This window comes from Strix uralensis, chromosome 17 (assembly GCF_047716275.1).
Source record: "Strix uralensis isolate ZFMK-TIS-50842 chromosome 17, bStrUra1, whole genome shotgun sequence".
Taxonomy (NCBI): Eukaryota; Metazoa; Chordata; class Aves; order Strigiformes; family Strigidae; genus Strix; species Strix uralensis.
The window spans coordinates 1465964-1492942 of NC_133988.1; the positions used below are offsets into that span (position 1 = coordinate 1465964).

Genomic DNA, 26979 nt, shown 5'->3' on the forward strand with positions numbered 1-26979 from the left:
ACAGACCCACAGCTGCAGGGGGGGGGGGGGGGGAGAGCAAAGGCTCCGCCCCCTGGGGAGAGGCCACACCCCCGGGAAGGCTCCACCCAGGAGGTTTTAACCCATGAAGGTTAAGGGAGAAATGGGGCAGAAATGGGGCGGATGGGGGTCCCGGGTCACCGGGGCTGCGGTTGAGTGAAGGCCGATGGCAGCCATGGAGCCAGGGGCCGGAAGGACCAGGACCCCGTCGCCTGCGGAGGGGCTCACGGCCGGTCCCGCTCCCCCGCATCTGTGACGTTGTGAGGGGGTGACATCATAATGGGGCAACTCCAGAACCACCGGGCAGGGTTTCCAGGACGATGCTGGAGGGCCACAACAAAGCCCCGCAGCGCCGCAGGGAGAAGCACCTGCCACTGCCTCGGGCTGCAGCAGGGGTGACAGCTCAGCACCAGCCAGCTCTTCATCCTCACGCCCGGAGAGGAAGGTGAGGGAGATGGCTTGTGCCAGCTTCAGCGATCGCTGCCTGGAGGGGAACGGCTGTGACGTGACCATCAGCGTGGACGGCGTCAAGTTCGAGGCTCACAAGACCGTCCTCTGTAGCTGCAGTGACTATTTCAGGTCAGTGCTGGACGCAGGAGGGGATGGGGACAAACGGCATTTCCTGGCCTGGGTCACAGCGCCTGGGGGTATCTCCAGCGCTTCCAACAGCACTGAACTCTCACCCAGCAGCTCCTGTGGTCCTGGTCCCTCCCTGGGCACCAGAAATCACCCCCAGCCCAGCACCGACCAGCAGCTCTGAGGCGGTGCCTGACGAGCCCCGAGGCGGTGCAGGGCTGGCAGCCCTCGGGCATGAGGTTTTCCTTCCCCACAGGCCGTTACTCGCAGCTGCTCTTGCTGAAGCGAGGGGACCCCTCGCCCTGTCACTCTCTGGCCACAGCCAGAGGCTGTGGCTCCTTTTTACAGCCCCCAGCTTGTCAAACCGGCACTAACCCACTGCCCGGCCTCCCGGCACGGCTACTGCGGGTGCCCACCCTGGTCCCCGGGGAAGGCGGCCCAGGGGATCACGGGGTCCGGGCTTAACCCAGCAAAGCTGGTTTTTCCCCCAGCGCTGCTTTGGTTTTGCAGGGCTTTGTTCAGCAGCAGGTGCAACAGAGCCGAGAAGCCAGTATATAGAATCCCCGGCACTTCACCCGACACGATGAGGCTCATCATCAACTACGCCTACACCGGGACAGTGCCGGTCACGGCCGACAATGTGGAGAGTTTGCTCATGGCAGCAGACCAGTTCAATGTCATGGGCATCGTCGGGCTGTGCTGCGAGTTCCTCAAATCCCAGCTCTGCTTGGAAAATTGCATCAGCATCTGGAGGCTCACAGGGTGCTATCACTCTCCCGACCTGCGAGACGCGGCCGACGCGTTCATCCTCCGCCACTTCGCGGAGGTGACCCGGGTGTCCGCGGAGCTGCTCGACCTCTCCGTCCCCGAGCTCAGTCTCCTCGTCGAGCAGGCCGAGCGCGGCGGGACACGAGCCGACGCCGTCTGCGAGGCTGTCGAGAGGTGGGTCGCTCACAACCTGCCCAGACGCCAGCAGCGCCACGCAGCCTTGCAGCAGCCACAGCGCAGCTCCCACGCGCGTGGGTGACGCGGCACCAATCCCAGACAACGTCCGTCCTCCTGGTTTTCTCTACTTGGATGAATTTCACCTCTTCGACCTACAGTGAAACATGACATGATAAGTCCGTATGGTGGTTTCTGTTGTGTGGGGTTTTTTTCCCTTCTTTTAAACCAACTAGAACACACCCCATGAGAGGAACAATTGCTTGGAGGTTGGGTAGGTTGTTCTTGTGTATTAACCCCATTTGTGCCATGACAAGCAGCACCTTCCACTAACAGGTTACAGCCATTTCTCCGGTGGTGCCTCCATAGCAATCGCAGCAACCCTCACTGCACACAGCCTGCGCCTTCTCCTGAAAAGCCCATGGAATAACACAAGGAAAACACAATGATAAGGGCTTGAACACTCCTCACTGGCTGAGAATTTGGTTGCAGTTTCAAGAGATTGTCTGTATTTCCTTTTTTCAGAGTGTTTACAGACCCCTGAATCTCCAGTGTCGCCATCATTCAAAGCCGGCGAGAGACCCCACTGCCGGCCCTTGGAGAAAGCCAGAGCAGGGACCAAACCCAGCCAGGGCAGCAGGGGAAGCCCAGGAGATCACAACAGACCCAGATGCCGAGTTACCAGCAGACCTGGCAAACCCATCACTGCCCTGTCATAGAGTCACAGGATGGTTTGGGTTGGAAGGGACCTTAAAGACCATCCAGTCCCACGCCCTGGCACGGGCAGGGACACCTTCCACTAGCCCAGGTTGCCCAAAGCCCCGTCCAGCCTGGCCTTGAACCCTTCCAGGGAGGGGGCAGCCACAGCTTCTCTGGGCAACCTGTGCCAGGGCCTCACCACCCTCACAGGGAAGAATTTCTTCCTTAGATCTAATCTAAATCTTCCCTCTGTCAGTTTAAAACCGTTACCCCTCGTCCTGTCTCTACACCCCTGATCAAGAGTCCCTCCCCCCTTTCCTGTAGCCCCTTTCAGTCCTGGGAGGCCGCTCTAAGGTCTCCCCGGAGCCTTCTCTTCTCCAGCTGAACACCCCCAACTCTCTCAGCCTGTCCTCACAGGGGAGGTGCTCCAGCCCCTCGAGCATCTTCGTGGCCTCCTCTGGACCCTCTCGAGCTGGGGGATCCCCTCTGAGGTCCCCAGAGCTGGACACAGCACTGCAGGGGGGGGTCTCACCAGAGCTGAGCAGGGGGGAGAATCCCCTCCCTCGACCTGCTGCCCACACTGCTCTGGACACAGCCCAGGACACGGTTGGCTTTCTGGGCTGCAAGTGCACGTTGCTGGCTCACAGTCACTGTTTCTTACATGAAATGTGTCTTTAAGTCATTTAATCTTTCTATAGTCATTTCCCCATCTACAAAGGGACATAACAAACCTTATTGTCCTTTATAAAGGATGAGAAGGGCTGTATGAAAAAAAGTCACATTTTTATCACTATTGTTACTATTAACCTAACATAAGCAAGATGATTTGTCAAATGACGGGTTTAATGACACATACTTATCAGAAGTTAAGTAGTGACACTGGCAGAAAAGCCCCATATACTACTTTCTACAGTTGGTCATACTGACAAAAACAAGGCTTGTTTAATACAGAAATGTCCCTGATAAATTCTGGAACTTCCCCACAGAGCAAAAGCTTTGTTTAATCCCTTAATGAGGAGCAGAAGACCAACCCAGGACGGACATTACCCAATTTAAAAGTTGATACGACTCCGGGGTCACCCATCACAAGCGTGAAAACACGCCTGACACATTTTCCCCGCAGGAGCTCCATGAGCACAGACGGCACCAACAACCTCTGCCACTGCTTTCAGCACGTGGAGAAAGAAACACCCACGTTTGGATAAATCCATCAGCAGCCCGGCTGTTCAGGAAAAGCCAGGCTGCCAAACTCGGTGTCGAGAGCAGCAATGGGCTAAGGCAGTCAGAGGGTGAGCGTGGGCGTTACAAACTGCTGCTATGAACCGCCCCGCTGTGAAATCCAGTCGATGTTCAGCCTGTGACTGGGTTCATCACGCTGTGCTTGTGCCACATCGAAGAGAGGAGCTGAGAAGATGTAAAACCAAGGGAGGAGGTGTTGCTTTCAGAGTTAAGTTGCTGAATTTGGCAAGATACATGGACCTTCGGTCCCCTTAATATGTGAGCAGAGCAAATTTTCACACTTACTGAATCAAACTGTACACACCGCGCCGCTTTATCCCTCGAGCTCAGTTCCTGACTAAGTCATGATCACCACTAAGTGCAGCCCAGTTTTTCACTCACGTCAAACAGTTAAAAGAGAACATTGCAAAGGAGACATCTCTGTCCACTTTGCACGGTACAGCATCAGCTCTTGTGTGAGGCAGAACTGGCACAGGCTGTGCGATGCACTGCAAGGAGCACTGCTACAGAGCACTTCTGTCCAACTCAGTAGCTCAGTAGGCTCTAATTTAAGGTTACATTTAAATGCACAATAACATACGAAATGATACAGAATCTTACTGCAAGTAAGATGATTTTAGGCCTTCATATACTTAGTATTGCTTTTTCCCCCAGCCAGTACCTTTACTTGTTAGATTTAACCCAGAGAGCACTTAAGTAATGTTTGTTTCTCTAACAGTCTCACCACACAGAGAGGAAACTGCTCATTCAGCATCATTCTGCCCATCTCTGCCCACCGGGGCACCCTGCGACCTTGGAGACGTCTCTGACTTAAGCACAGGGGTGACCTGCTGCCGGTCCCAGCCCGCCTGCCAGCTCCTCCACACAGGGCAGCAAACAGTCCTGTCCATGTGAACTCTTTCCGCCCGCTCCAAAAATGGAACCAGCAGGGGTTGCCTGGGTGGAGCACAGCGGGCGCGGCTCCATCCCAACACCCCTGTCTGGATTTGCACTTCACACGTGATAGGGAGAAACCTTACAGAAATCTTTCATGAAAGGTTCATTTAGATAGTTGACTATGATAATGGGTTTTATTTGCATCCAATTTTAGTTATATAAAGGTTGGGCAAGGGTGTTTAAGAAAAAAGCATCACAGGCAATATTGTCTCCTCCTTCCTACAAAAAATAAGATCATGATCTGGAAAGGCACCTGCTGAGCTGACAGTTTATTACAGAGAGAGAACAGTGATAAGAGCAAAAGGATAAGGGCAACTGGTTAGAAGTACTGCTGTTCACTAACATACACCCAGCTGTCTCCTCCGCTCCAGCCGATGCCTCTTCTGGCTTACCTGACTGTACCTCCCACGTTTATTTGATGAATAAACAACAAAAATATACCAGTCAGCTGACCTGGCATAGTCACAGTTCTTATTTTTCAAACACAGCATTTTTTCCCCTTTCTCCTATCACAGTTCTCATCAGTGTAAGTGCTGACCGAGAGCACAGAGTTACCCAAACAGTTTTAAAACTCACAGTGCTGATACTGTATGTCTTAGCTGCAAGACCTCACACAGCAGTCTACCTCTGCACTAGCAACACTTGCGCTACCCAGGAAAAATTGCTTTGCTTACTTGTGAGAAAAAGAAGATCTTTTGCTTCCAGCAGCAGACACGTGGTGTTCAGGCACTAAATACTGTGCATGCCTCTTGAAGAGCTGAAATCAGTTTCACTCCCTGGAAAGAAGGGAAGAGTAAAAACATGATGGAAATTAGAACTCAAAGACTCTTTGCCAAATCACAGTGAATCACAAGCATCCTTCCTTTGCCCGTCCCCCCACTGCAGAAGCCACGTCAGGACTCGGCTGGGACCGTTTGCTGTGACGACCTGTTGGCTTTCTCCCAGCCACCAACGCATGTGGCTGGATTAGGCTCAGAATACTTCAACCAGGGAATCAGAAAGCTGTTGTAAACACTGGCATCAATAATACAGATTGTCATTTAAAAGCAGAGCACATAAAAAAACCCTCCTAAGGGAAGATTCTGAATGGCCTCTTCCACATACACAGTATTTCTTTCTGTGGAGGTAAAGCCAGCTGAAAACCACAGGAAACAGCCAGGAAGAGCAGAAAATTCGCTGCAGTAAATACACAAATTGCAAAGCATGTCCTAGCTTGACCTCACACATACTTTAAAACGAAGACTTAGGAGTGTGCAGTGTGTACAGCGCCAGCTTCCTCTTTTGGCTCATATTCCGTACTGGATTAGCAGAAGAGAGGAAACAAAGTTCTTGAACATACAAATATTTTTTTTCTGACTAAAGATCACAGCTATTGCCATCTTCCACACCTGCCTCAACCCTGACCGCTAAACCCCAGCGCCCTTCTCACGCCCGGAACTCAGGCACCTTTTCCAGAGGCAGGAGCACGTCCCCACCGCCCCCAGGAGACCGGCATCTCTGCCAACAGGCGTTTGGGGCTAAAAGGCGAATTGGCTGGCACGGGTCTGCCCCCGCCCAGCACCCGGCGGCTCAGGCGCTCCCTGCACAAGCCCCACACCCGCATCCCCCCCTCACCGGGGTTTGCAGCCGGAGCCGCGGCTCCTCACGGGCCAAGCGCAGGGCGAAGCTCGGGGCTGCGGCGTCCTGAGGCGAGAATCTCCCGTTAGCGGTGGGCGTCCCACTGGCTGCACATCTGGAGCGGTACCGGGACAGTCAGCGGGCAGAGAGAGAGAGCAAGGAGTTACGGTGTGCCTGCTGGGAACTGGCTTCCGACCCCCAGTAACAGCGACTGAGCTACACACAGTGGCGCAGCTCCCCCGGGAGCAGACTCCCCGCACCCCCTCAGCCTGCCCAGCAGCTGCTGTCAGGGCGCTCTTCTCCTTCGGGCTCCGGCCCATCCTCCAAAAGAGGCAAACAGACCTCAAGAGAAGTTGCTTTTCCCTTCACTGAACTAAGGAACAGGCGTCTCCTTTTATTGGTTTATTTTTAGTTTGTGAGGAAGGAGATAATACCAAACTGCAGAAGATTTCTGCCCAAGACCCTGAACTGCCGGTGGCCTGTGCGGCCAGCCCGGAGCCGAGCAGTTCATTATTTAGGACAGACGGGATTCAGGCTTCTGCCTTTTTCTTGCCCATTCCTTCTTTTTATTTTGCTGACTTCCCTTTCAGACCCTCCGTGTTCGCTGTGACGTCTGGGCGCTTGCTGCAGCCTGAGAGTCTTCTGAACAAAAGGAGATCCATGGCCTGAGAGGCCACAGCCCAGCCACTGATCGCCTGCGTCTCTACCACACAACTTCGACAATAATGTTTTAGAAGGTGTGGATCATAACATTTGTGGCACAGTAATAAAAGAATTTTTCTAGGGCATTTGTAGATTTGGGTTCAAAAATACGAAACGCTTTAAAGCCAGAATACTCTTTGTAGCTTCTACTTTGCTTATTCTAGTTTGAAAGAAATACTTGGTGATTTGAACATGTTTTCCACATCAATTCAACTAAATTTTTTTAAATTCAAACTTTAAATCTAAAAGAGATAAAAATCCAAACTAAAAAAATAGTGCTGTGCTCATAACTTTTATGGGGGATTCTGGAGTCCAAGGAGGATTTTGCGGTGAAACTGGGTGGCTTTGCGGGTGCTGGAGCAGATTTTTGGGGGAAACTGGGGGATTTTGAGATTCACGATGGATTTTGGCATGAAAAATAGAATTTTTGGGGTGCTGAGGCTGACTTGGGGGTCAAACAGCAATATTTTTGGGGGTCAAAGTGAAAGATTTGGGGGTCAAAGCTGGGTTTGGGGGTCAAACGGGGGAATGCTGTGGGAAAAGTGGGGCATTTGGCGGTCAAACACGGATCTGGGGGCATAGGGCAATTTGTGGGTGAAACGGGGGGCAGCCTGGCGTGTGGTGCTGGAGCTGATGCCGGCTCTGGGGCTGATGGCACCGGAGCGGCTCTGACATCAAATGGGTGGAGAGGCAGCAGACGGGCTCCGTGACAGCCAGCCCCCGCCACACCGCGTGGTACAGCTGAGCTGGGAGTCACCCCTGACTCCTCTATTCTATGTCTTCAAAGTTCATGATCGGAATTAATTTCTCTTCCTTCTTTAACTATGGGCATTCTCTCTCAAAATGTCCCACTCTCCCACAACGATAGATTCCAATGGTCTGGCAGCACTGACACTGCAGGCAGCGGGTCCATGGTCTGGCAGCACTGACACTGCAGGCAGCGGGTCCATGGTCTGGCAGCACTGACACTGCAGGCAGCGGGTCCCAGAGCCTGGCAGCAGGGCAGCACAGCGGGGCTGCGCGGGGCCGCTGGGGCCGAGCCCCAGGCCAGGATGAGGCCGCGCCGCCCGCGAAGCGGGAGCGCCGGGGGCTGCGGGGGGGCCCCGCTCTCCGCGCTGTCTGTGGGCACCGGGTGCCCGTTTCCTCCCGGCACTTCCTCCACCGCCCCACGGCCCCGCCCGGCCGGTGCCCGCGGCCACGCCGGGGTGAGCAGCCGCCCCTGGCACCTGCGGGCGCGGGTTCCGCCGCCCCCCCAGCCCGACCAGGAGCCGCCGACCCCGCTCTTCCACCCGGGAGCGGCGCGGCCCAAACCGGGAGACGCACACAGACCCGCCCCCCCCTCCGCGGGTCACGGACCGCCCCGGCCCCGAGCCCCGAGCCCCGGCCCCCGCCGGCTGCCTGCCCGGAGCCTCGGCACCCAGCCCGGCCCTTCGCCCCGCCGGGGCCCGGCCCAGGCAGGGTCCCGGAGCCCCCCGGAGCCGCACTGACCGGAGCCGCACTGACCGGAGCCGCACTGACCGGAGCCGCACTGACCGGAGCCGCACTGACCGGAGCCGCCGCCGCCCCGGTCACGCCCGCGTGACGAAGGCGCCGAGCCCGCCGTGGGCGGCGCCACCCCATCCCCGACCCCCTTATCACCGCCCCCCCCTTATCCCCGCCCCTCCCCGGCCGGCCCCGCCCCACCAATCAGAGCAGCCGGTTCACAGACACCGAGTTTATTGCCACGGTCCGGTGGCCCCGAGCCCGCGGGGACCGGCCACCGCCTCCCGCGCTCAGCGTGGGGCCGGGCCGGGCGGGGAGGGGATGGGGAGGGGAAGGGGAGGGGGGGGACCTAAGGGTTTCACTGCAACAGGCAGAGGGGAAAGGGGGGGGTGAGGGGTCCCAACCGGGGACGGAGCAGAATCACAGAATCACACAATCGTCTAGGTTGGAAAAGACCTTGAAGATCATCCAGTCCAACCATCAGCCTGACATTGACAATTCCCAACTCCACCAGATCCCTCAGCGCTGGGTCAACCCGACTCTTCAACCCCTCCAGGGATGGGGACTCCCCCCCTGCCCTGGGCAGCCCATTCCAACGCCTGACTACCCGTTCTGGAAAGAAACGCTTCCTAATATCCAGTCTAAACCTGCCCTGGTGCAACTTGAGGCCATTCCCTCTTGTCCTATCACTTACTACTTGGTTAAAAAGACTCATCCCCCCTCTCTGCACCCTCCTTTCAGGGAGTTGTAGAGGGCCATGAGGTCTCCCCTCAGCCTCCTCTTCTCCAGACTAAACCCCCCCAGTTCCCTCAGCCGCTCCCCATCAGACCTGTGGTTGGCCCAGGAACCTCCCAGGAGCCCCCGAGATTTAAAGTGCAGGCTGGGAGTGGGGGCGAAGGGGCTGCTCCAGGCCCAGAGGAGATGGTGGAGGGGCCTGGACTGGGCGGTCAGAGCTCCAGAGGCCCCTGCTGAGCTGGAGGGGAGCGGGGAGCCGCCCCGAGGAGGGGAGGGCAGGGGACGGACGCCAAGCACGGCCTGACCCCAGGGCTGGGGCCCTGGCGACACTCGGGGTCAGCGTCCCCACCGCTCCCCAGCCCGTCCTTGACCCGGGACTGCTCCGTTCGCCTGCTGGGGGACCTGGGAGGAAAGGGCAGCGTTAGCACCCCGCCGGGCAGCTGTCCCCCTCCCTGCCCGCCCTGGGGATCACTCACCTCAGGGCTGGGGGCTCAGGCTGGAGGACTTGGCAGAACAGAACCTGCGTTTGTCCTGCTGCTGCGGGAAGGGCCTGAAGCGGTGTGTCCCCCGCTTCTTCATTTGTCTGCTCTTCTTTACCTGTGCAGGGGCAGGAAGGCTCTTGGGCTCAGACTGCAGAGTCCCCCCCCCAGCCTCCTCCCACCCACCCCAGCCCGGGACGGGGCCAGCACCCACCTTCCCTCTGTCAAACTCCTCGTCCCACTTGTCAATGATGGTCTCGCCCCGGGGCCGTGTCGCATCCCAAATGGCATCCTGGCTGACGGCGAGGCCCCGCCGTACCAGGCCAAGACTGCGGAGCAGTACGGTCAGGGGGGGAGCAGCCCGCTCTGTGGCACCCCCCAACAGCCCTTCGGCCGGCTCCAGGAGCCCCCGCAGCCACCCGCACTGGTGCTGGGGGGAGCTCAGGCTCCAGCACCGAGGGCTCTGCCCACGTCCGGGGCTCAAGGCCAGGGAGCCGCGTGGCTCTTTGCCCACCCAGGCGAGCGGGGTTTACCTTGTTTGCCATAAGCCTTGTCCAAGGACTCCCTGAGTAGCTCCTCCACCACGCTGGACACCGCCAGCTTCCCGGGTGCTGCGCCAGCCCCACAGTCATCTCCAGCCCGGCCAAGCCGGTCACGGGCTGTCCCTGCGGACGCAGGCGGGGTGAGGACAAGCCGCAGGCAGCTCCTGTGTTGCCCCATCGCCAAGGCAGATCTCGCCCCAGGAGACGCTGTCGGGACTAACAAGATCTCCCCAAGGTGTTGGGGCAGGGAGGAGCTGGGGGGTAAATCTTCACCCCAGAGGAGCACACCCTCAGGCAGGGTGCAAGCAGGCAGCTCCCCGCCACGAGCAGCATGCAGGCCTGCGGCAGCTCAGCCAGGGACAGGGGCAGGGAGACGGGCACCCACCGGGCCATGGTGGGGACCAGGAAGCGCTGGTGACTGCGCCCCAGTGCTCCGAGGGGCTGCGTGGGCAGGGGAGCGGGCAGGGTGGAGGCGCATGGCCGTACCTCGGCTGCTGTCCGTGGCACAGAATTTGCTGGCAGCTGGCAGCTCCAGGCTCGGGCTGCTGAGGATTTCCCTCCACTTGCGCTTGCGCTGGTCGCTCTGCCCAGCCTCAGGCACCACAGTGCGCTGCCGCTTTGTGCTCGGCGGCTCCAACTCGGCCTCCCTAGAGCTGGGGAAGGCAGCTGGGGTCAGCCCGCGCCAGCCAGGCCCGAGGGGGATGTCTGAGCTCTCCGCAGGGCAATGGGGGACAGGGACGCCTGCACCCCAGCGCTGCGCTCGGGGAGGGGGGAGCCACCCTCAGCCTGCTCCGTGCAGCCGGTGGCAGTGCAGGGAGCCAGCCCGCAGGCAGAGCGGAGGTGTGACCCCAGTCCCTCACCTGCCCGAGGACAGTGTCCTGCTGCAGCACTCTCCTGCCTCCTCCATCCTCCTCTTCCTCTTCTTGAGGAAAGAGGTGGGATCCATGCCCAGGTGACTTCTGGGCTCGGACACTTGCTGCTTGGGCCTGCTCTCCAGCAACTGACAGCCCAGCCCATTCCCACCACTGCCGGGGCACTTGTCGACCGCCGCCTTCTCTGCGAGGGGCACTGAGCTCTCCTGAGGGAGATGGTTCATCTTCTTCTTCTTTTTGGGGGGCTCGAAGACTTCATCCTTGTCCTTCGCAGCCAGAGCGCCAGGGCTGTCATCTGCTCCATGATGGTGCTTTTGCCCCTTCTTTTTGGAGGAGCCAGAGGTGACCTGGCCGAGCCCCTCCTCCTTGCTGCGGGGAGAAAGGTGGTATGAAGGGTGGGCAGTGCAACCATTGGTCAGGGGGGAGGCTGGGAGCTGAGGGGCTGAGTTGAAGATGAAGCTGGAGGAAGGCTTTTCACTATTTGGCAGTTTGAGAGCCAATGAGGACAGTCTGAAGGACAGGAAAAGAGGCTGACATGATCTGGTGGGCAGGTCAGGAGCGGGAGCCCCTCTCTTCCTCCCCACCCCGAGGTGAAGGAGCTCAGCACCCAACTGCTACCATCTCTGCCACGAAATGTGAATCAGTCCCCGCTCCCAGGGCAGCAGCTGCAGGCGCAGAGCGACCCTGCACCTGCCCAGGGCCAGCCACGCGCGGGGCACACGCTGTCCCACGGGGGATTAGGCAAGGGTGGGCATTGCTGCAGCACATGCTGATGGTGAAGGTTACAAGGGAGACCCGGAGCAAGATCCAGACCAGGCTGCTGCCTCCCGATCCACGGGAGACTACTACATGGTCAGGGACTGCAAAGCTCCCCTCCACCCTGTGCCAACACTCAGAGAAACCACCTTGCTTCTAGAACCCAGAGCAAGCCCGGCCAGCCCAGGAGAGCAGGAGAGCCGGCTGCCAGAATTGCCCCCAAGCCAGCTGCGACACCGGACAGTCGCCTGGTGGAGCAGCCCAGGGCTGCGACCGGAGCCCGGCAGCAACTGGCACCGCTTACCTCGACTTGCCGGAAGGCTGCGGAGCAGAGTCGGGGGGGGTGGTGGTCGTGGCCTTGGTGTGGACAGTCAGTGCCTGGCGGTCACTTCCGCTCGCCTTCTGCGGAGCGTTGCCCTGCAGGTATTGACAGAAATAAAAACTTGGTGGTCTAAAGAAAAGATGTTTCTGTGAGCCAAGGGGGGGAAATAAAAAGGGGAGCCCAGAGAAAGGGGAGGGGAACAGACACAGCTGCTGAAGATTTCAGCTGTGCCGGTTTGGAGCCTTTGGGGGCAGCCGGCTTGGCGCCGGGGCCTGCAGGGAGCCCCGTGCCACAGCCTCTTTCCTGAGAGGTGTGGGAGCCGCTGGTTCCCTTCTTGGCCTTCTGGGACACTTTGGCCACCTTCCCCGCTGCACTGTGCTCCAGGCTGGCAGCTTTGCTGCGGGACAAGTCCTTCTCCAGGGGGCTGGTGTTCGCCTCGCGGCCACGGGGCTTCTGGCCGGGGCTGGGCTGGCGGGCGGTGGCCTCGGGGCAGGGGCTCAGCACCTGGTACTTGTCCCGCAGCAGCTCCCACGGGCTGGCGTTGTCGCAGGTGCCGGGCTCGACCTCCACCTGCTGCAGCGGCTCCGCCTCCTCGCCCGCCTCCGGGCCCGGCCTCAGCGCCTCCGTCCGCTTCTCCGCGATCGGCATGTCGGGGCCCGGCGGCCCCGGCTGTGGGGAGGCAGCGGCCGGTTGAACGGGGGCACCGGCCGCTCCGCTCCCGCGGCGGGGCAGCGTGCTGCCAGGGCAACGGGCCGCGGCCCACGTCCCGCAGGGGCCCGGGGCTGGGGGGGCGCGTCCCCGACCACTGTCACCACGGACACCGCGTCCTCCCGACAGCGACCCTCAGCGCTGCCCCCCCCGCCGCATCTGGCCCGCCCGGTACCGGCGGCTGGAGCGCAAGCCCCGAACCCGGCACCTCCCGGTCTCGGTCCCGACACCTCCCGTCCCATCCCGAGGCCCCGTCCCGGTCCCGGCACCTCCCGGTGACGGTCCCGGTCCCGACACGTCCCGTCCCGTCCCGTCCCATCCCCAGCCCCGCTCCCGACACGTCCCGCTCCCACTCCCGCTCCCGCTCCCTCCCGTCCCCTCCGTCCCCGGCTGCACTCACCATCCGGGTCCCCGCCACCTCGGCGCGCACGTGTAGCAGAGGAACCGCCCTCCTGTCGCCGCCGCCACACGGAGCTTCCACGCCGGTCCCCGAAGGGGCGGCGCCGGGCAGGGGTCTGCCCCCGCCCGCTCGTGCTCCTTCTCGCTGTCGCTCTCGGTCGCTGTCGCTCGCTCTCTCCTCTCTCCTCTCCCTACTCTCTCCTCGCTCCTTCTCCGTCTGTGTCCTGCCGCGGACTGACGCCGGGGTCGCTGTCGCCCCCCAACCAGACCCCGCGGGGGACGCGGGGGACGCGGCAACCGTCGCCATGTGGGGGCGCTGTTGCGTAAGTTAGGCACAAGCGCGGCCCCGCCCCTCGACCCCGCAGGCCACGCCCCTCCCGCCCCAGGACACGCCCCCCGTTACACCCCGCGGGCGGCGCTACCGGGAGCGGCCGCGGCGGGACCCGACTTAATCCTGGGCGGGACCCGGGGGATGAGCCGGGCCGGGCCGGAGGAGCGGTGCCACTGCAGGCAGGGGGTCCATGCTCTGGCAGCACTGACACTGCAGGCAGCGGGTCCCAGAGCCTGGCAGCACTGACACTGCAGGCAGCGGGTTCATGGTCTGGCAGCACTGACAGTGCACACAGCAGGTCCCAGAGGCTGGCAGCACTGACACAGCAGGCAGGGTGTTCATGGTCTGGCAGCACTGACAGTGCAGGCAGCAGGTCCATGGTCTGGCAGCACTGACACTGCAGGCAGGGGATTCACGGTCTGGCAGCACTGACACTGCAGGCAGGGGGTTCATGGTCTGGCAGCACGGATGCTGCAGGCAGCGGGTCCCAGAGCCTGGCAGCACTGACACTGCAGGCAGGGAGTTCATGGTCTGGCAGCACTGTGACTGCAGGCAGGGGGTCCAAGAGCCTGGCAGAACTGACACTGCAGGCAGGGGGTCCATGCCCTAGCAGCACTGACACTGCAGGCAGCAGGTTCATGATCTGGCACCACTGACACTGCAGGCAGGGGGTTCATGGTCTGGCAGCACTGAAACTGCAGGCAGAAGGTCCCAGAGCCTGGCAGCATTGAAAATGCAGGCAGGGGCTTCATGGTCTGGCAGCACGAACTCTGCAGGCAGGGTGTTCATGGTCTGGCAGCACTGATACTGCAGGCAGCGGGTCCATGGCCTGGCATCACTGACACTGCGGGCAGGGGGTTCATAGTCTGGCAGCACTGACACTGCAGGCAGCGGGTCCCAGAGCCTGGCAGCATTGAAAATGCAGGCAGGGGATTCATGGCCTGGCAGCACGGACACTGCAGGCAGCGGGTTCATGCTCTGGCAGCACTGACACTGCAGGCAGCGGGTTGCAGAGCCTGGCAGCACTGAAACTGCAGGCAGCGGGTCCACGCTGTGGCAGCAGTGACACTGGAGCAGGGGGTCCATGGTCTGGCAGCACTGACACTGCAGGCAGCGGGTCCATAGCCTGGCAGCACTGACACTGCAGGCAGCGGGTTCATGGCCTGGCACCACTGACACTGCAGGCAGCGGGACCCAGAGCCAGGCAGCACTGACACTGCAGGCAGCGGGTTCATGGCCTGGCAGCACTGACACTGCAGGCAGGGGGTCCCAGAGTCTGGCAGCACTGACACTGCAGGCAGTGTGTCCCAGAACCTGGCAGCACTGACAGTGCAGGCAGCGGGTCCCAGAGCCTGGCAGCATTGAAAATGCAGGCAGGGGATTCATGGTCTGGCAGCACTGACACTGCAGGCAGGGGCTTCGTGGTCTGGCAGCACTGACACTGCAGGCAGTGAGTCACAGACCCTGGCAGCACTGAGACTGCAGGCAGGGGGTCCATGGCCTGGCAGCACTGACACTGCAGGCAGCGGGTCCCAGAGCCTGGCAGCACTGACACTGCAGGCAGGGGGTTCATGGTCTGACAGCACTGACACTGCAGGCAGCGGGTCCATGCCGTGGCATCACTGACACTGCAGGCAGGGGCTTCATGGTCTGGCAGCACTGACACTGCAGGCAGCAGGTCCATGCTCTGGCAGCACTGACACTGCAGGCAGGGGGTTCATGCTCTGGCAGCACTGACACTGCAGGCAGGGGGTCCTGGTTTAACCAGGATAGGGTTAAGTTTCCCCAGCAGTGGGGGGGGAGCTCTAGCCGGGGTATTCAGATACCATGCCGACGTCACATCCTGGCCCGTCACACATCCTGGCGCAGGAGCGCGGGGCTTGTGGTTTTGTACATCTGCTCCTCTCACTGCTATATTGGTAGATATTTTGCTCTGTTCATTGTTATCACTATTACTGTTACTGTTGTTGTTTGTTGTGTTGCTGTCGCACTGTTGTATTAAACCTCTCCTTATCTCAGCCCCGGCGCTCTGTATGTCACTCCCTTTGTGGGGGAGGGGCAGTGGCCGCGTGGTCTCAGACCTCGGCAGGGGCTAAACCGTTACAACTTTGGCGCCCAACGTGGGGCTGGAGAAGACTGAGATAAGGACAAAAGGGGAAGTGTGTTAGAGCAATCTGTTAGGTGTAATTTTTTCTGGTTTTATTTGCATTTGTTTGATAGGAAATGTTTGCAATGCTGGGCAATTTGCTTGTGTGCTGGGGCTGGATTAATCCTCATCTCCACTCTGTGCTCCTAGTGCTGGTGTTTGTTCTCAGTGGAAAATGTATCAGGGGTCTTGTTCTGCTCTACTGGTTACTGTCTGCTTATAATGGGCTCGTTTCGCTGCTTGTGGGGGTGAACCGCTACCTGTTTGCTGCCTGGTCTTTTGTTTGGGGTCTCACCCCCTCTATGGGTGAGCCAGGGGAGGAGATTCTCTTGGTTTTTGAGAGTTTCAGCTATCCCTGGAGCACCCAGGCCAGTGTGCTTGTGGCTCTGTGCTTTCTGAATGTCTGCCAGATCTTGTTTTGGGCCATGCAGTACTTCAACAATAGCACCACCCGGAAACCTGCCCCGGGGGCAGATAGTTATAAATGGCAAGGTGTGTGGGAGAAGATGGGCAAGTGCCTGAGTCAGTGGTCACCCCCAACGTTCTGGGATTTCACTCCCGAACAAGTGCAGAGTCCTGATAAACTGGTGGAGTGTTTGGAAAAGGTGTGCTGCCAATCTGACAAACCCCGGGAGATGCAACACGCTGCGATGTGCTGGGGGATTGCCCATGCTTACCGCATCGCCCTTAACACTGATCACTGCCCTCAAGGGGGAGAAAGAGCTGCAGGGTCTGAAAGTGAACCTGCTCGTACAGCAGCTGGGCCAGGGGGACAGGCAGCGCCAGTACCGGTCGCCTCCACCAGCACAGCAGCTGGGCCAGAGGGACAGGCAGTGCCAGTATGAGTCGCCCCGATACAGAAAACCAAATATACCAAAAAATCCCCTCGCAGTGCACAGGGTGATAATGAACCAGGCCCATCACGAGAGCAGGAGGAAGAGCCGGAGGTAACCATCCGATCTCTATCCCTCAGTGAGTTGCGAGATATGCGGAAGGATTTCGGCCACAGTCCAGGTGAGCAAATTTGCACCTGGCTGCTCCGGTGCTGGGATAGTGGAGCTGCTGGTTTGGAATTGGAGGGGAGAGAGGCCAAGCAGGTGGGACCTTTAGCCAGGCAGGCTGGTATTGACAAGGCAATAGGGAAACAGGCTCAAACCCTCAGCCTTTGGAGGCAACTCCTGCTCGATGTGAGGGAGAGGTACCCCTACAGGATGATGCTCTATGTCAGTTAGGCAAGTGGACCGACATGGAGAAAGGCATTCAAAACCTCAGGGAATTGGCTGTGTTTGACATGATCTATGGTGATCTGAATGATGAGCGGTCACCAGTGGATCCAGATCAGGTCCCTTGCACACAGTTGATGTGGTGGAAGTTCCTGCAAAGTGGACCAGAGGGACATTCCAAAGCATTAGCAGTAGCGTCCTGGTGGCGAGACACCCAGACTCAGACAGTGGACAAAGTGATTATCCAGCTCTGGCAATATGAGGGAAGTCTCCCTTCCTCCCAACATGCTTTGGTTTCAGCTGTAGAGGAACTGTCTCAGAGGCTCCAGAAAGTGGAACAGGACATGTCCTACGTTCCACCTGCACGGGCCGATGTCTCAGCCATTAGAAGCAGGCGCTTCCCCACCCAAGAGAAGGGCAGTGGAAGACACACACCACGGGGCACCCTGTGGTTCTTCCTCCGCGACCATGGGGAAAACATGAGGAGGTGGCATGGACAGCCCACTTCCGCCCTAGCTGCACGAGTACAGCAACTGAAAGGGAAGACCACCATGAAAGGGGAGTCTTCCAAGAGAGATGCAGCTCCAGTGTCTAGTCAGAAACCCCCCAGACAGAATAGAATGGCCAACAGTATGCTTGACCTCTTGAGGGGACCAGGAAGTCATTCTTGCAGGAGTCACTCTTAGATCAAGTGAGTGATGGTGAGCAGGATTAGAGGGGCCCTGCCTCCAGCCAGGTGGAGGAAAGGGATAATCGGATTTACTGGAAGGTGTGGATCCGATGGCCTGGCACATCAGAACCACGAGAATATAAGGCCTTGGTAGACACTGGCGCACAGTGCACCCTGATGCCTTCAAGCCACAGTGAGGTCGAATCCATCTGCATCTCCAGAGTGACAGGGGGGTCCCAACAGCTGACCCTATTAGAGGCTGAAATAAGCTTAACTGGGAAGGACTGGCATAAGCACCCCATTGGGACTGGCCCAGATGCCCCGTGCATCCTAGGTATAGACTATCTCAGGAGAGGGTACTTTAAAGACCCAAAAGGGTACCGGTGGGCCTTTGGTATAGCTGCCCTGGAGGAGGTTGAGCAATTGTCCACCTTACCCGGCCTCTCAGAGGACCCCTCGGAGGTGGGGTCGCTTAAGGTTGAAGAGCAGCGAGTGCCAATTGCCACCAAGACGGTGCACCGGCGGCAGTACCGCACTAACCGAGATTCCCTGGTCCCCATCCATCAGCTGATCCGTCGACTAGAAAGCCAGGAGGTGATCAGCAAGACTCACTCACCTTTCAACAGCCCTATATGGCCAGTGAAAAAACCTAATGGCGAATGGAGACTGACTGAGGACTACCATGGCCTGAATGAAGTTACACCAGCGATGAGTGCTGCAGTGCCAGACATGCTAGAGCTCCAGTATGAGCTGGAGTTGAAGGCAGCCAAGTGGTACGCCACAACTGACATCGCTAACGCGTTCTTCTCCATCCCAATAGCACCAGAGTGCAGGCCACAGTTTGCGTTCACTTGGAGGGGCATCCAGTACACCTGGAATCGATTGCCCCAGGGGTGGAAACACAGCTCCACCATTTGCCATAGACTGGTCCATACTGCCCTGGAGAAAGGTGGGGCTCCAGAACACCTGCAGTTCATTGATGATATCGTTGTATGGGGGGACACAGCTGAGGAAGTCTTTGAGAAAGGAAAGAAGGTAATTGAAATCCTCCTGAAGGCCGGTTTTGCCATCAAGTGACAGAAGGTTAAGGGGCCTGGAAGGGAGATTCAGTTCCTAGGAATAAAATGGCAAGATGGGCGTCACCACATCCCAGTGGAGGTGATAAACAAGATAACAGCCATGGCCCCACCAGCCACTAAAAAGGAGACCCAGTCTTTCCTGGGCGCTGTGGGGTTCTGGAGGATGCACATCCCAAACTACAGCCTGATTGTGAGCCCTCTCTACCACGTAACCCGCAAGAAGAACGATTTTAAATGGGGCCCAGAGCAACAACAAGCCTTTGAACAAATTAAACAGGAGATTACCCAGGCAGTGGCTCTCGGGCCAGTCCGGACAGGGCAGGAGATTAAGAACGTGCTCTACACCGCAGCCGGGGAGAATGGCCCTTCCTGGAGCCTTTGGCAGAGAGCACATGGGGAATCCCGAGGCCGACCTCTAGGCTTTTGGAGCCGGGGATACAAAGGCTCTGAAGCTAACTATACCCTGACTGAGAAGGAGATACTGACAGCGTACGAAGGAGTTCGAGCTGCCTCAGAAGTGGTCAGCACTGAGACACAGCTCCTCCTGGCACCCCGACTGCCAGTGCTGGGATGGATGTTCAAAGGAAAGGCTCCCTCCACACATCATGCAACAGATGCCACGTGGAGTAAAGGGGTTGTGCTGATAACACAACAGGCTCGAATAGGGAACCTCGACCCCCCAGGATTAGTGGAAGTGATCATAAACTGGCCAGAGAGCAAAGATGCTGGGATGTCACCAGAACAAGAGGTGAAACGTGCTGAGGAGGCCCCACCATATAACGAGCTGCCAGAGGAGGAGAAGCGATAGGCCCTGTTCACTGATGGGTCTTGTCGCATTGTGGGAAAACATCGACGATGGAAGGCTGTGGTGTGGAATCCCACACGACGAACCACTGAAGCTGTTGAGGGACAAGGTGAATCGAGCCAGTTCACAGAGGTGAAAGCCATCCAATTGGCTTTGGAGATTGCTGAGCGAGAAAAGTGGCCGAGGCTCTATATCTACACTGACCCGTGGGTGATGGCAAGTGCCCTGTGGATGTGGTTGCAGCAATGGAAACAGAGCAACTGGCAACGCAAGGGCAGACCCATCTGGGCCACTGAAGTATGGCAGGACATTGCAGCCCGGGTGGAGAACCTCGTTGTGAAGGTGCGCCATGTGGATGCCCATATACCCGAGAGTCGGGCCACTGATGAACATCAACACAACCAGCAGGCAGACCAGGCTGCTAAGATCGAAGTGGCTCAGGTGGACTTGGACTGGCAGCGTAAAGGTGAACTGTTCATAGCCCAGTGGGCCCATGAGACCTCGGGCCACCAAGGCAGAGATGCAACATACAGGTGGGCTCGAGATCGAGGGGTGGACCTCACCATTGACACCATCGCAGAGATCATCCACGGATGTGAGATATGTGCTGCAATCAAACAAGCCAAACGGGTGAAGCCCCAGCGGAATGAAGATCGATGGATGAAATATAAATATGGAGAGGCCTGGCAGATCGACTACATCACACTGCCACAGACCCGCCGAGGCAAGCGCCACGTGCTCACAATGGTGGAAGCAACCACTGGGTGGCTCAAAACTTATCCAGTGTCCCACGCCACTGCCCAGAACACCATCCTGGGCCTTGAAGACCGAGTCTTGTGGCGACACGGCACCCCAGAGAGGATTGAGTCGGACAATGGGACTCACTTCCGAAATAACCTCATAGATGCCTGGGCAGAAGAACACGGCATCGAGTGGGTCTACCACATCCCCTACCACGCACCAGCCTCTGGGAAGATCAAGCGCTATAATGGACTGTTAAAAACTCCACTGAAAGCAACGGGGGGTGGAACCTTCAAACACTGGGACACACATCTGACAAAGGCCACTTGGTTAGTGAACACAAGAGGATCTGCCAATCGAGCTGGTGCTGCTCAGTCAAAACTTCCACGTGTTGTGGACAGGGATAGAGTCCCTGTGGTGCGCATGAGGGACCTGCTGGGAAAAATGGTCTGGGTTAGTCCTGTGCCGGGCAAAGGCAAACCCATCCATGGGATTGTTTTTGCTCAAGGACCTGGGTGCACCTGGTGGGTGATGCAGAAGGATGGAGAGGTCCGATGCGTACCACAAGGGGACTTGATTGTGGGTGAAAACACACCGTGAGTTATACTGTGCTTTTGTAAATTTTTTCTTCGTTATTGCTAATTGCTAAATGGCAGCTGGATGTGACGCAGATGGTATAGAATAAAGGGGTGGATTATGTCCTGGTTTAGCCAGGATAGGGTTAAGTTTCCCCAGCAGTGGGGGGGAAGCTCTAGCCGGGTTATTCAATACCATGCTGACGTCACCTCCTGGCGCAAGCACGGGAAGAATCGGTGATCGCGTGGGTTGGCGCAGCCGGTTCTCTCGCTGCTGTATCGGTATATACTTTCTCTGTTCATTGTTATCACTGTTATTCTTATTGTTATTATTTGTTGTGTTGCTGTTGCACTGTTGTATTAAACCTTTCCTTATCTCAGCCCCGGGGCTTTGTATGTCACTCCCTTTGTGGGGGAGGGGCAGCGGCTGGGTGGTCCCAGACCCCAGCAGGGATTAAACCACCACAGAGGCCAAGTGTCAACCAGGACTGTTATCAGTCAAAACTCCACCAGATCACAGCTGTGACACTACCCTTACCATGATACAAGCGGGAGCCTTATGGTAATAGGTGCATGGGTGCTCTGGAACCTCTCCTGCCCAGCCGTGTCCCAGAAGTCTGTACAACACAAAAAAACAAGATTAGAATGACACAACTCTCCAAGTTCTGTTTTCCTCACAACTTAAACCCAGGATGCAAAGCCCAGTCCATCTACTCAGGGTCACAAATTTGGTTTCACTTCACTTATCTGAAACATTTCAGGGCTAAGACATTATGCAAAACTGGGACCTATTCTTAGCTAATCTTAGCTATGAGTTGTACAGACACTGGACACTGCTATAAATGGATTAGCAAAAGAGAAGTCATCAGTAGACATGACTTGTAAAGGATAGTAAGACAAAGCTAGTCAAAAGTGCAGAAAGTGGTAACAATATACGGTACTTTGTCACTAGAGGTGGTAACAGGAAACAAAATCTAAACATTTGAAACAGCTTGATTTCTGACACAGTGATAAATAGCCAGGTGCCTGCCATAGGAAGTGTCCCATGTCCTTTCACAGGCAGGAATGGCCTTGAGAGGGAAGGTGTTCCTCTGAAATGCCCGGACAGGGGAAGGGAAGGTGGCCTCTGCTGTAGAGCTCATCATCTTCAGATCTGACCAAAGCACACTGGGATTTTGACCATTTAATGTAAAGACCTGTGAATCATGGTATTCTTGTTGTGGTCCTCAGAATCCTGGCGTGTGGTCAAGCCAAGTTATATTTTCACCTTTCCCCAGACTATTAATCCAATCCCAAAATATTAAATCAGTGCAACAAACTCTGTGTATTACCTTACTGATTTAGACCCACAAGATGCTATGACTTAGAGACACAGAAACAAGCCACAGAACAAAAAAAAAAAAAAAAAAAAAGGCATTATGAGATGCTAATCCCCTTCAGCAAACAGCACATGGTTGCTTTTTGTCCTTTCATAATTTTAATAGATCCTCTTTCTTCAGTTACAGAGAGCAGACACTGTTTTACAAACACCATACATCTTCAAGAACTGTTTCACCTGTAAATAAATTCTCTATTGTATACAGTATTAGTCATGCATTATCAACAACGGCTCTGAAGAGCAATGGAGCACCTGGATGCTCATGCTAATGAGCATAAACTGCACTTTGCACTGAACTGAGGTGTTAGGAAGCGTGGAAAACTAGAAGGCAGTTTTCACTGCTTTATATTTATCCATAATTCAAATGCCTAAATATGGCCTGAAACTGTCTTTATTTCCCCCCACAAATGTGAGTTGCCTTCAAACAAAACTACTGTAATGAAATTTTCTCTAAGCACAGCCCTGCTCTAATGAAACAGCGATGTAAATCCACATGGTTTGTTAATTTGTGACACAAAATTAAATGCCAACTGAGTGGCAAGCCAGAACTGCCGTTTGAAATCAGGGCATTGTTGGAAGTGTGGGAAAAGCAAAACAACGAAAAAACTGCAAAACACACATTTCCTTAACACACGGTGCCCAGAACAAACACAGCACAGGATGAAGATCCCGTGATTGGTGTTGTCACAGCTCCGAGGAGGAACGCAAAGTGAGGTGGAGGCTGCGTGGTGCCGTTCTTCCACTTTTCTCGAGGACTATTTGACACAACCATACAGATTTATCTCCTGCTCGTCCTCTTCTCTCAAGGACTGTTTTGAACAACTCTGTAGACATTATCTCTCATTCTTCCTCTTTTCCCACAAAAACTGCACACACCTGGCACCAAGAAATGTGCAGTGTTGTTACTCAAGAACCAATGGCTTGACCACAGTCCCACCCACTCACACACACACTTAGATAAATACTACCCTGAGTTTGTATCTAACTCAGAGGGATGAAAATCCGACACCAAACCGGTGGGACGGATCGATGGGTTTGTGCTCCTCGCCCCCCCCCGCAGTCACTATGCCGAGTGACTACCCCGGAATTGTGTGGGATTGCAATCATTTTCTGTGTGCAGTGCTAGGTAGCCACCCTGCAGTTTGTGCATTTATCGTAGGCAATCTCAGAGAATCTGTAGATGTTGCATAAGAATAAACGGTGCTATCCGTGACCCTGAGGGCTGCTCTCGGGTGCAGCTGCATCTACAGCACACGGCTGTTGGTGTCAGACCTGCCCTCATGGCAATCACTGACATACCTATTACGAGATAAATCCAGCTGCCCACAGCCCCTCTTCTCTCTGGGGACTGACTAGAATGCAAGGGGATTCATCTCTTACTGAATTAATTCATCACCTTAAATGCAACAGGCATACAACAATCCTAATGTGATTTGAAATTCAGATTTACATTAGGCCTCATTAAACAGTTTAGAGAAATTCATACATCTTTTTCTTGCTTGTTTGGGTTTTTTTCCCTAATTACACTTACAGAATGAGGTACATAAATAAAAGTACAGTATTTCTAAATCATGAAATACTTAAATATTACATTTTTACAAGTCCTGTCATCTCTCAGCTATGAAAGTGGAAAAGGCAAGAGCCTTCACAGTTCATTAAAAAAACCTCAAACAACAAAAAAATGATAAAGAAATCTGGCATATGTATTCCAAAAGTGAGCAGTACCAAGTATTCGGAGAATTAAGAAGCAAGTTGCCAGCTGCCTTTTAGGTAAGGGTTCTATTTATCATAGGATTGAAGTCAACTTACAATTTTACAAATTGCAGTTTAAAGAAAGATTTGCTTATTATGTGAACGTTCTGTTTATTATTTCTGCTCATTGTCTCTTACAATACCGGTCAGCTCCTTAGCTTAGGGCTTAAGCCAGGACCTTGATACCACACAGCAATAAAACATATATCTGTAAATGTTTATGGCTTATCAGCAGTCCCTCATTAACAAAAATAATTTAATTTGTTCATTAGTCCACAAAGAGCCACGTGTATATTCTTTGCCAGCATAGGATTCACTGACTGTGGTTTATTTGTTTGAAAAAAATTTCTGCTCGGTATATTTATATGGTAACCATGACAACATAAAAATATATCTTTTTTTTTTTAAGTTTATTTACTGAGATAAAAATTACTGGGGCTTTTTTGGGGGTTTTTTTTGTTTGTTTTTTAAATACACCTTTGGGAAAGTAACGCGTAGAGGAAACAACTTTATATTTACTGGGAGATGAGCAAAAAGCCATCTTGCCAAGCACAGTGTAATTCTTCTGCTCCCAGCTGTCTCTACCACCAGTGCTCTGCACTGAGGAAATGGGACAATCTGGAAACTTGCAGACATTTTCATTAAACACATACTGATGAAAAATACTGTGCATGCTTTCATTTTTACAAAACACAGAAAAGACTCAATGCAACAAATGAGCTTGAAGGAATTGAGAGTATTGGCATTCAGCTACCGAATACAGGGCAGCACCTGCGTGAGCATAAATACGCTTGGATAGGATTTTTGAGTATTAAAAGCTAAAGATTTTCAGTATTCATTTTCCTCTCTTTGCTATGCTTAAAGGCAAACACTGCATACTGTCCTCAAGTGCAAGATCTAGAAGTTTATTAATGGAAGCTGCACACATGCCCTTCAGAATACCGAGGGGCTAAGCACTCCTTTCCTGCTCTGTGCTGGCTTCTGTCCAGTTAATAACATCAGTACAAGAGTGGTAACCACGGCACTGGATCTGTGAAACAAGAGAGAGCAAGGTAGGAGAAAGATCAGCAGTTTAGCAAAACCAAAGAGAAACTCGTCTAACAAAGACCAATCACTGGGACGAGGAGCAGAGAATACACACACACTTTAATCTGTTGATCCACTTCTATGAAATTTAACAGGGGGCAGTTGTCTTGAAGGTATTAAATTCCCCTGAGCGCTGAGAAAGTCTCAGAGTCAGACAGTAAACCAAGAGACTGCAACTAGCATCACCCCTGAGAAGAGAAATTTCAGGCTAATAACTCTTGGCCAGCTGGCCAGCTGCCACTCAGCCCCCGAGCCACCCCGGGCCAGGCAGAAGTGCTGCTGGGGGTTACGGGGGCAGGAGGAGCCTGCGGAAGGTATTGCAGGAAGGTTCAGAGGATGGAGGAAAACAGGAGCTGGCATGACTGTAGGGGAAAAAGGACAAGGGGAAGAGCGTAGGGAATACCAGCAGAGAGAAACTGGTAATCCTTCTGGTGGGAGGGTTGCTGAGGGGACCAGGGATGAAGGACAGGAATCTGCAGGCAGTGAAGCTTCATTCGTTCCACTAATCACAGACCAATTTGCTTGCAGGAAAGTATTTTGGTTTCTTTGTCGCTTGCCTTACAAGGGTGAACAGGTGCCTTAATATATTCTGTATGTGGAGTAACAGAGGAGCAGCCAGTACTGAGAGCGCTCTGCTCAGGCTCAATTCATAAATGGAAAAGTGATTCTGCATTTGACAGGAAGGATAAAAACGGTACCCTGCTGTTCAGCAGAAGGCAGAATTTAGATGTCCCGTTAGAATTTGGTACATCACCACATGTGAGGCTTGACTTTCCTAATTTACACCATTAAGTTCTTACACAAGAATAAATCTTTTTAATTCAAGGCAGTAACTTCTGATTTACACCAGGGCAAATGGACGAGCACGAGGCCCCTCTCATCTTAATAGAATTTGTCATCATCTCCTGTTAAATGCATTAATGGCAGACAGAATCGTAAGTTAGTATTGCATTACGAGATAACAATGTCAGCACTGAATTGAAAGGGGAAATAAATTACTATTTGGTGTTAAGTCATTTACACCATCATTCTCAAAAACCAATTTATAGGTTGCAGTGTTGTCTAATTTCAGTTTCTTTTTACTTAAAAGAATAAATAAAATCGCAACAAAAAATAAATCAGAAGCACCCATTTTAGGGAAAAATGTTTTTAAAAGATGGCTTTAACATATGTTATTATGTTCAATTTTAGATGACACCAGGTCACAACAAAGGTACCATTTCTTTTGGTAAAGTCACACCTGAAACTATATGGGGAGTGTTTTTTCTCCTTCAGTTCCCAGATTCTTACATGGTACAGTGGTGTTTGGCCGCAGATAGTTTGTAGAAGACAGTGCCAACAAAATACCAATCACAACGCAAAGACCCCTTGCCTAAATGATTCTCATTAATATTTTTTAAAAAAATATTCCATTTTTAAACAAAGATAGCCAGTTTAAAGGTATTTAGACTACAGCTTTCAGCACTATTCTCATTTTCAAGCTGAAGTGCCCACTGCTGGACATGATTCCAGATGCCTTTGCTCATACATTTTGTACATAACCTTTTTAAAACCTGAAACTTCATTAGAAGAGGGCACACAGACTCCTATAAAGACATACAATTTAATTGTTAAAAATTATTTTTCTTTTTACATCAACAGGATCTGCAGGGAAAATTATAAAGGGGGTCTAAACTTTGCGCCAAGAATTGAAACTTTCTTGGCTTTGCTCAGATGCTCTAATTCTGTGGAGAGATGACAGGCGGGTGAACGAACAAGAAAACAGCAGAATAGGTGGACCAGTGCTAAGGAACAGCAAGAGAGCAGGTAGCTACAAACACACAATAGAAGATTAAATGTATTGGAACAGAGATGGAAGAAGAGATTCAGCACGGAGATTCAAGAACAGAGAACATATAAAACCCATCCATGAAGTAAACCAGCAGGCACCTACATCCTTCCTGTTCCTCATATTGCAAAATGTAGTTGCTAAAGGGTTTATGCTGCTTCTGGCTGTCGCAGCATTCAGAATGAGAAAGACAGAGGGGCTAACCACAAATATACAGGAAAAAAAATACGTTAAAACAGGTTTTGGAAGAGAAAGCATATCCTGGATCAGTGGAGAAAGGCACAAAGAATACAAGTGACCTCAAATTCAGGTCCAAGATGCAACCAGGAGAAAAGGAAGTT

The 26979-nt window shown here is 54.5% G+C and overlaps 2 protein-coding genes across 2 annotated transcripts; one reads left to right on the forward strand and one right to left on the reverse strand.

The window, feature by feature from the left end:
• The first annotated feature begins 1056 nt into the window (after window positions 1-1056).
• On the forward strand, window positions 1057-1641 carry LOC141951257 (kelch-like protein 10). The gene has a single exon (XM_074887268.1). It carries the CDS (start codon window positions 1178-1180, stop codon window positions 1619-1621), a length of 444 nt encoding a protein of 147 aa, XP_074743369.1. The 5' UTR covers window positions 1057-1177; the 3' UTR covers window positions 1622-1641.
• Window positions 1642-9048: 7407 nt separating this feature from the next.
• On the reverse strand, window positions 9049-13331 carry LOC141951436 (uncharacterized). Its single transcript, XM_074887657.1, has 9 exons — window positions 13026-13331; window positions 12422-12586; window positions 11900-12012; window positions 10828-11208; window positions 10454-10620; window positions 9959-10090; window positions 9640-9754; window positions 9423-9543; window positions 9049-9348 (listed from the first exon to the last, which is right to left on the reverse strand). Exons 1-8 carry the CDS (start codon window positions 13329-13331, stop codon window positions 9540-9542), a joined length of 1383 nt encoding a protein of 460 aa, XP_074743758.1. The 3' UTR covers window positions 9049-9348; window positions 9423-9539.
• Between the last annotated feature and the right edge of the window lie 13648 nt (window positions 13332-26979).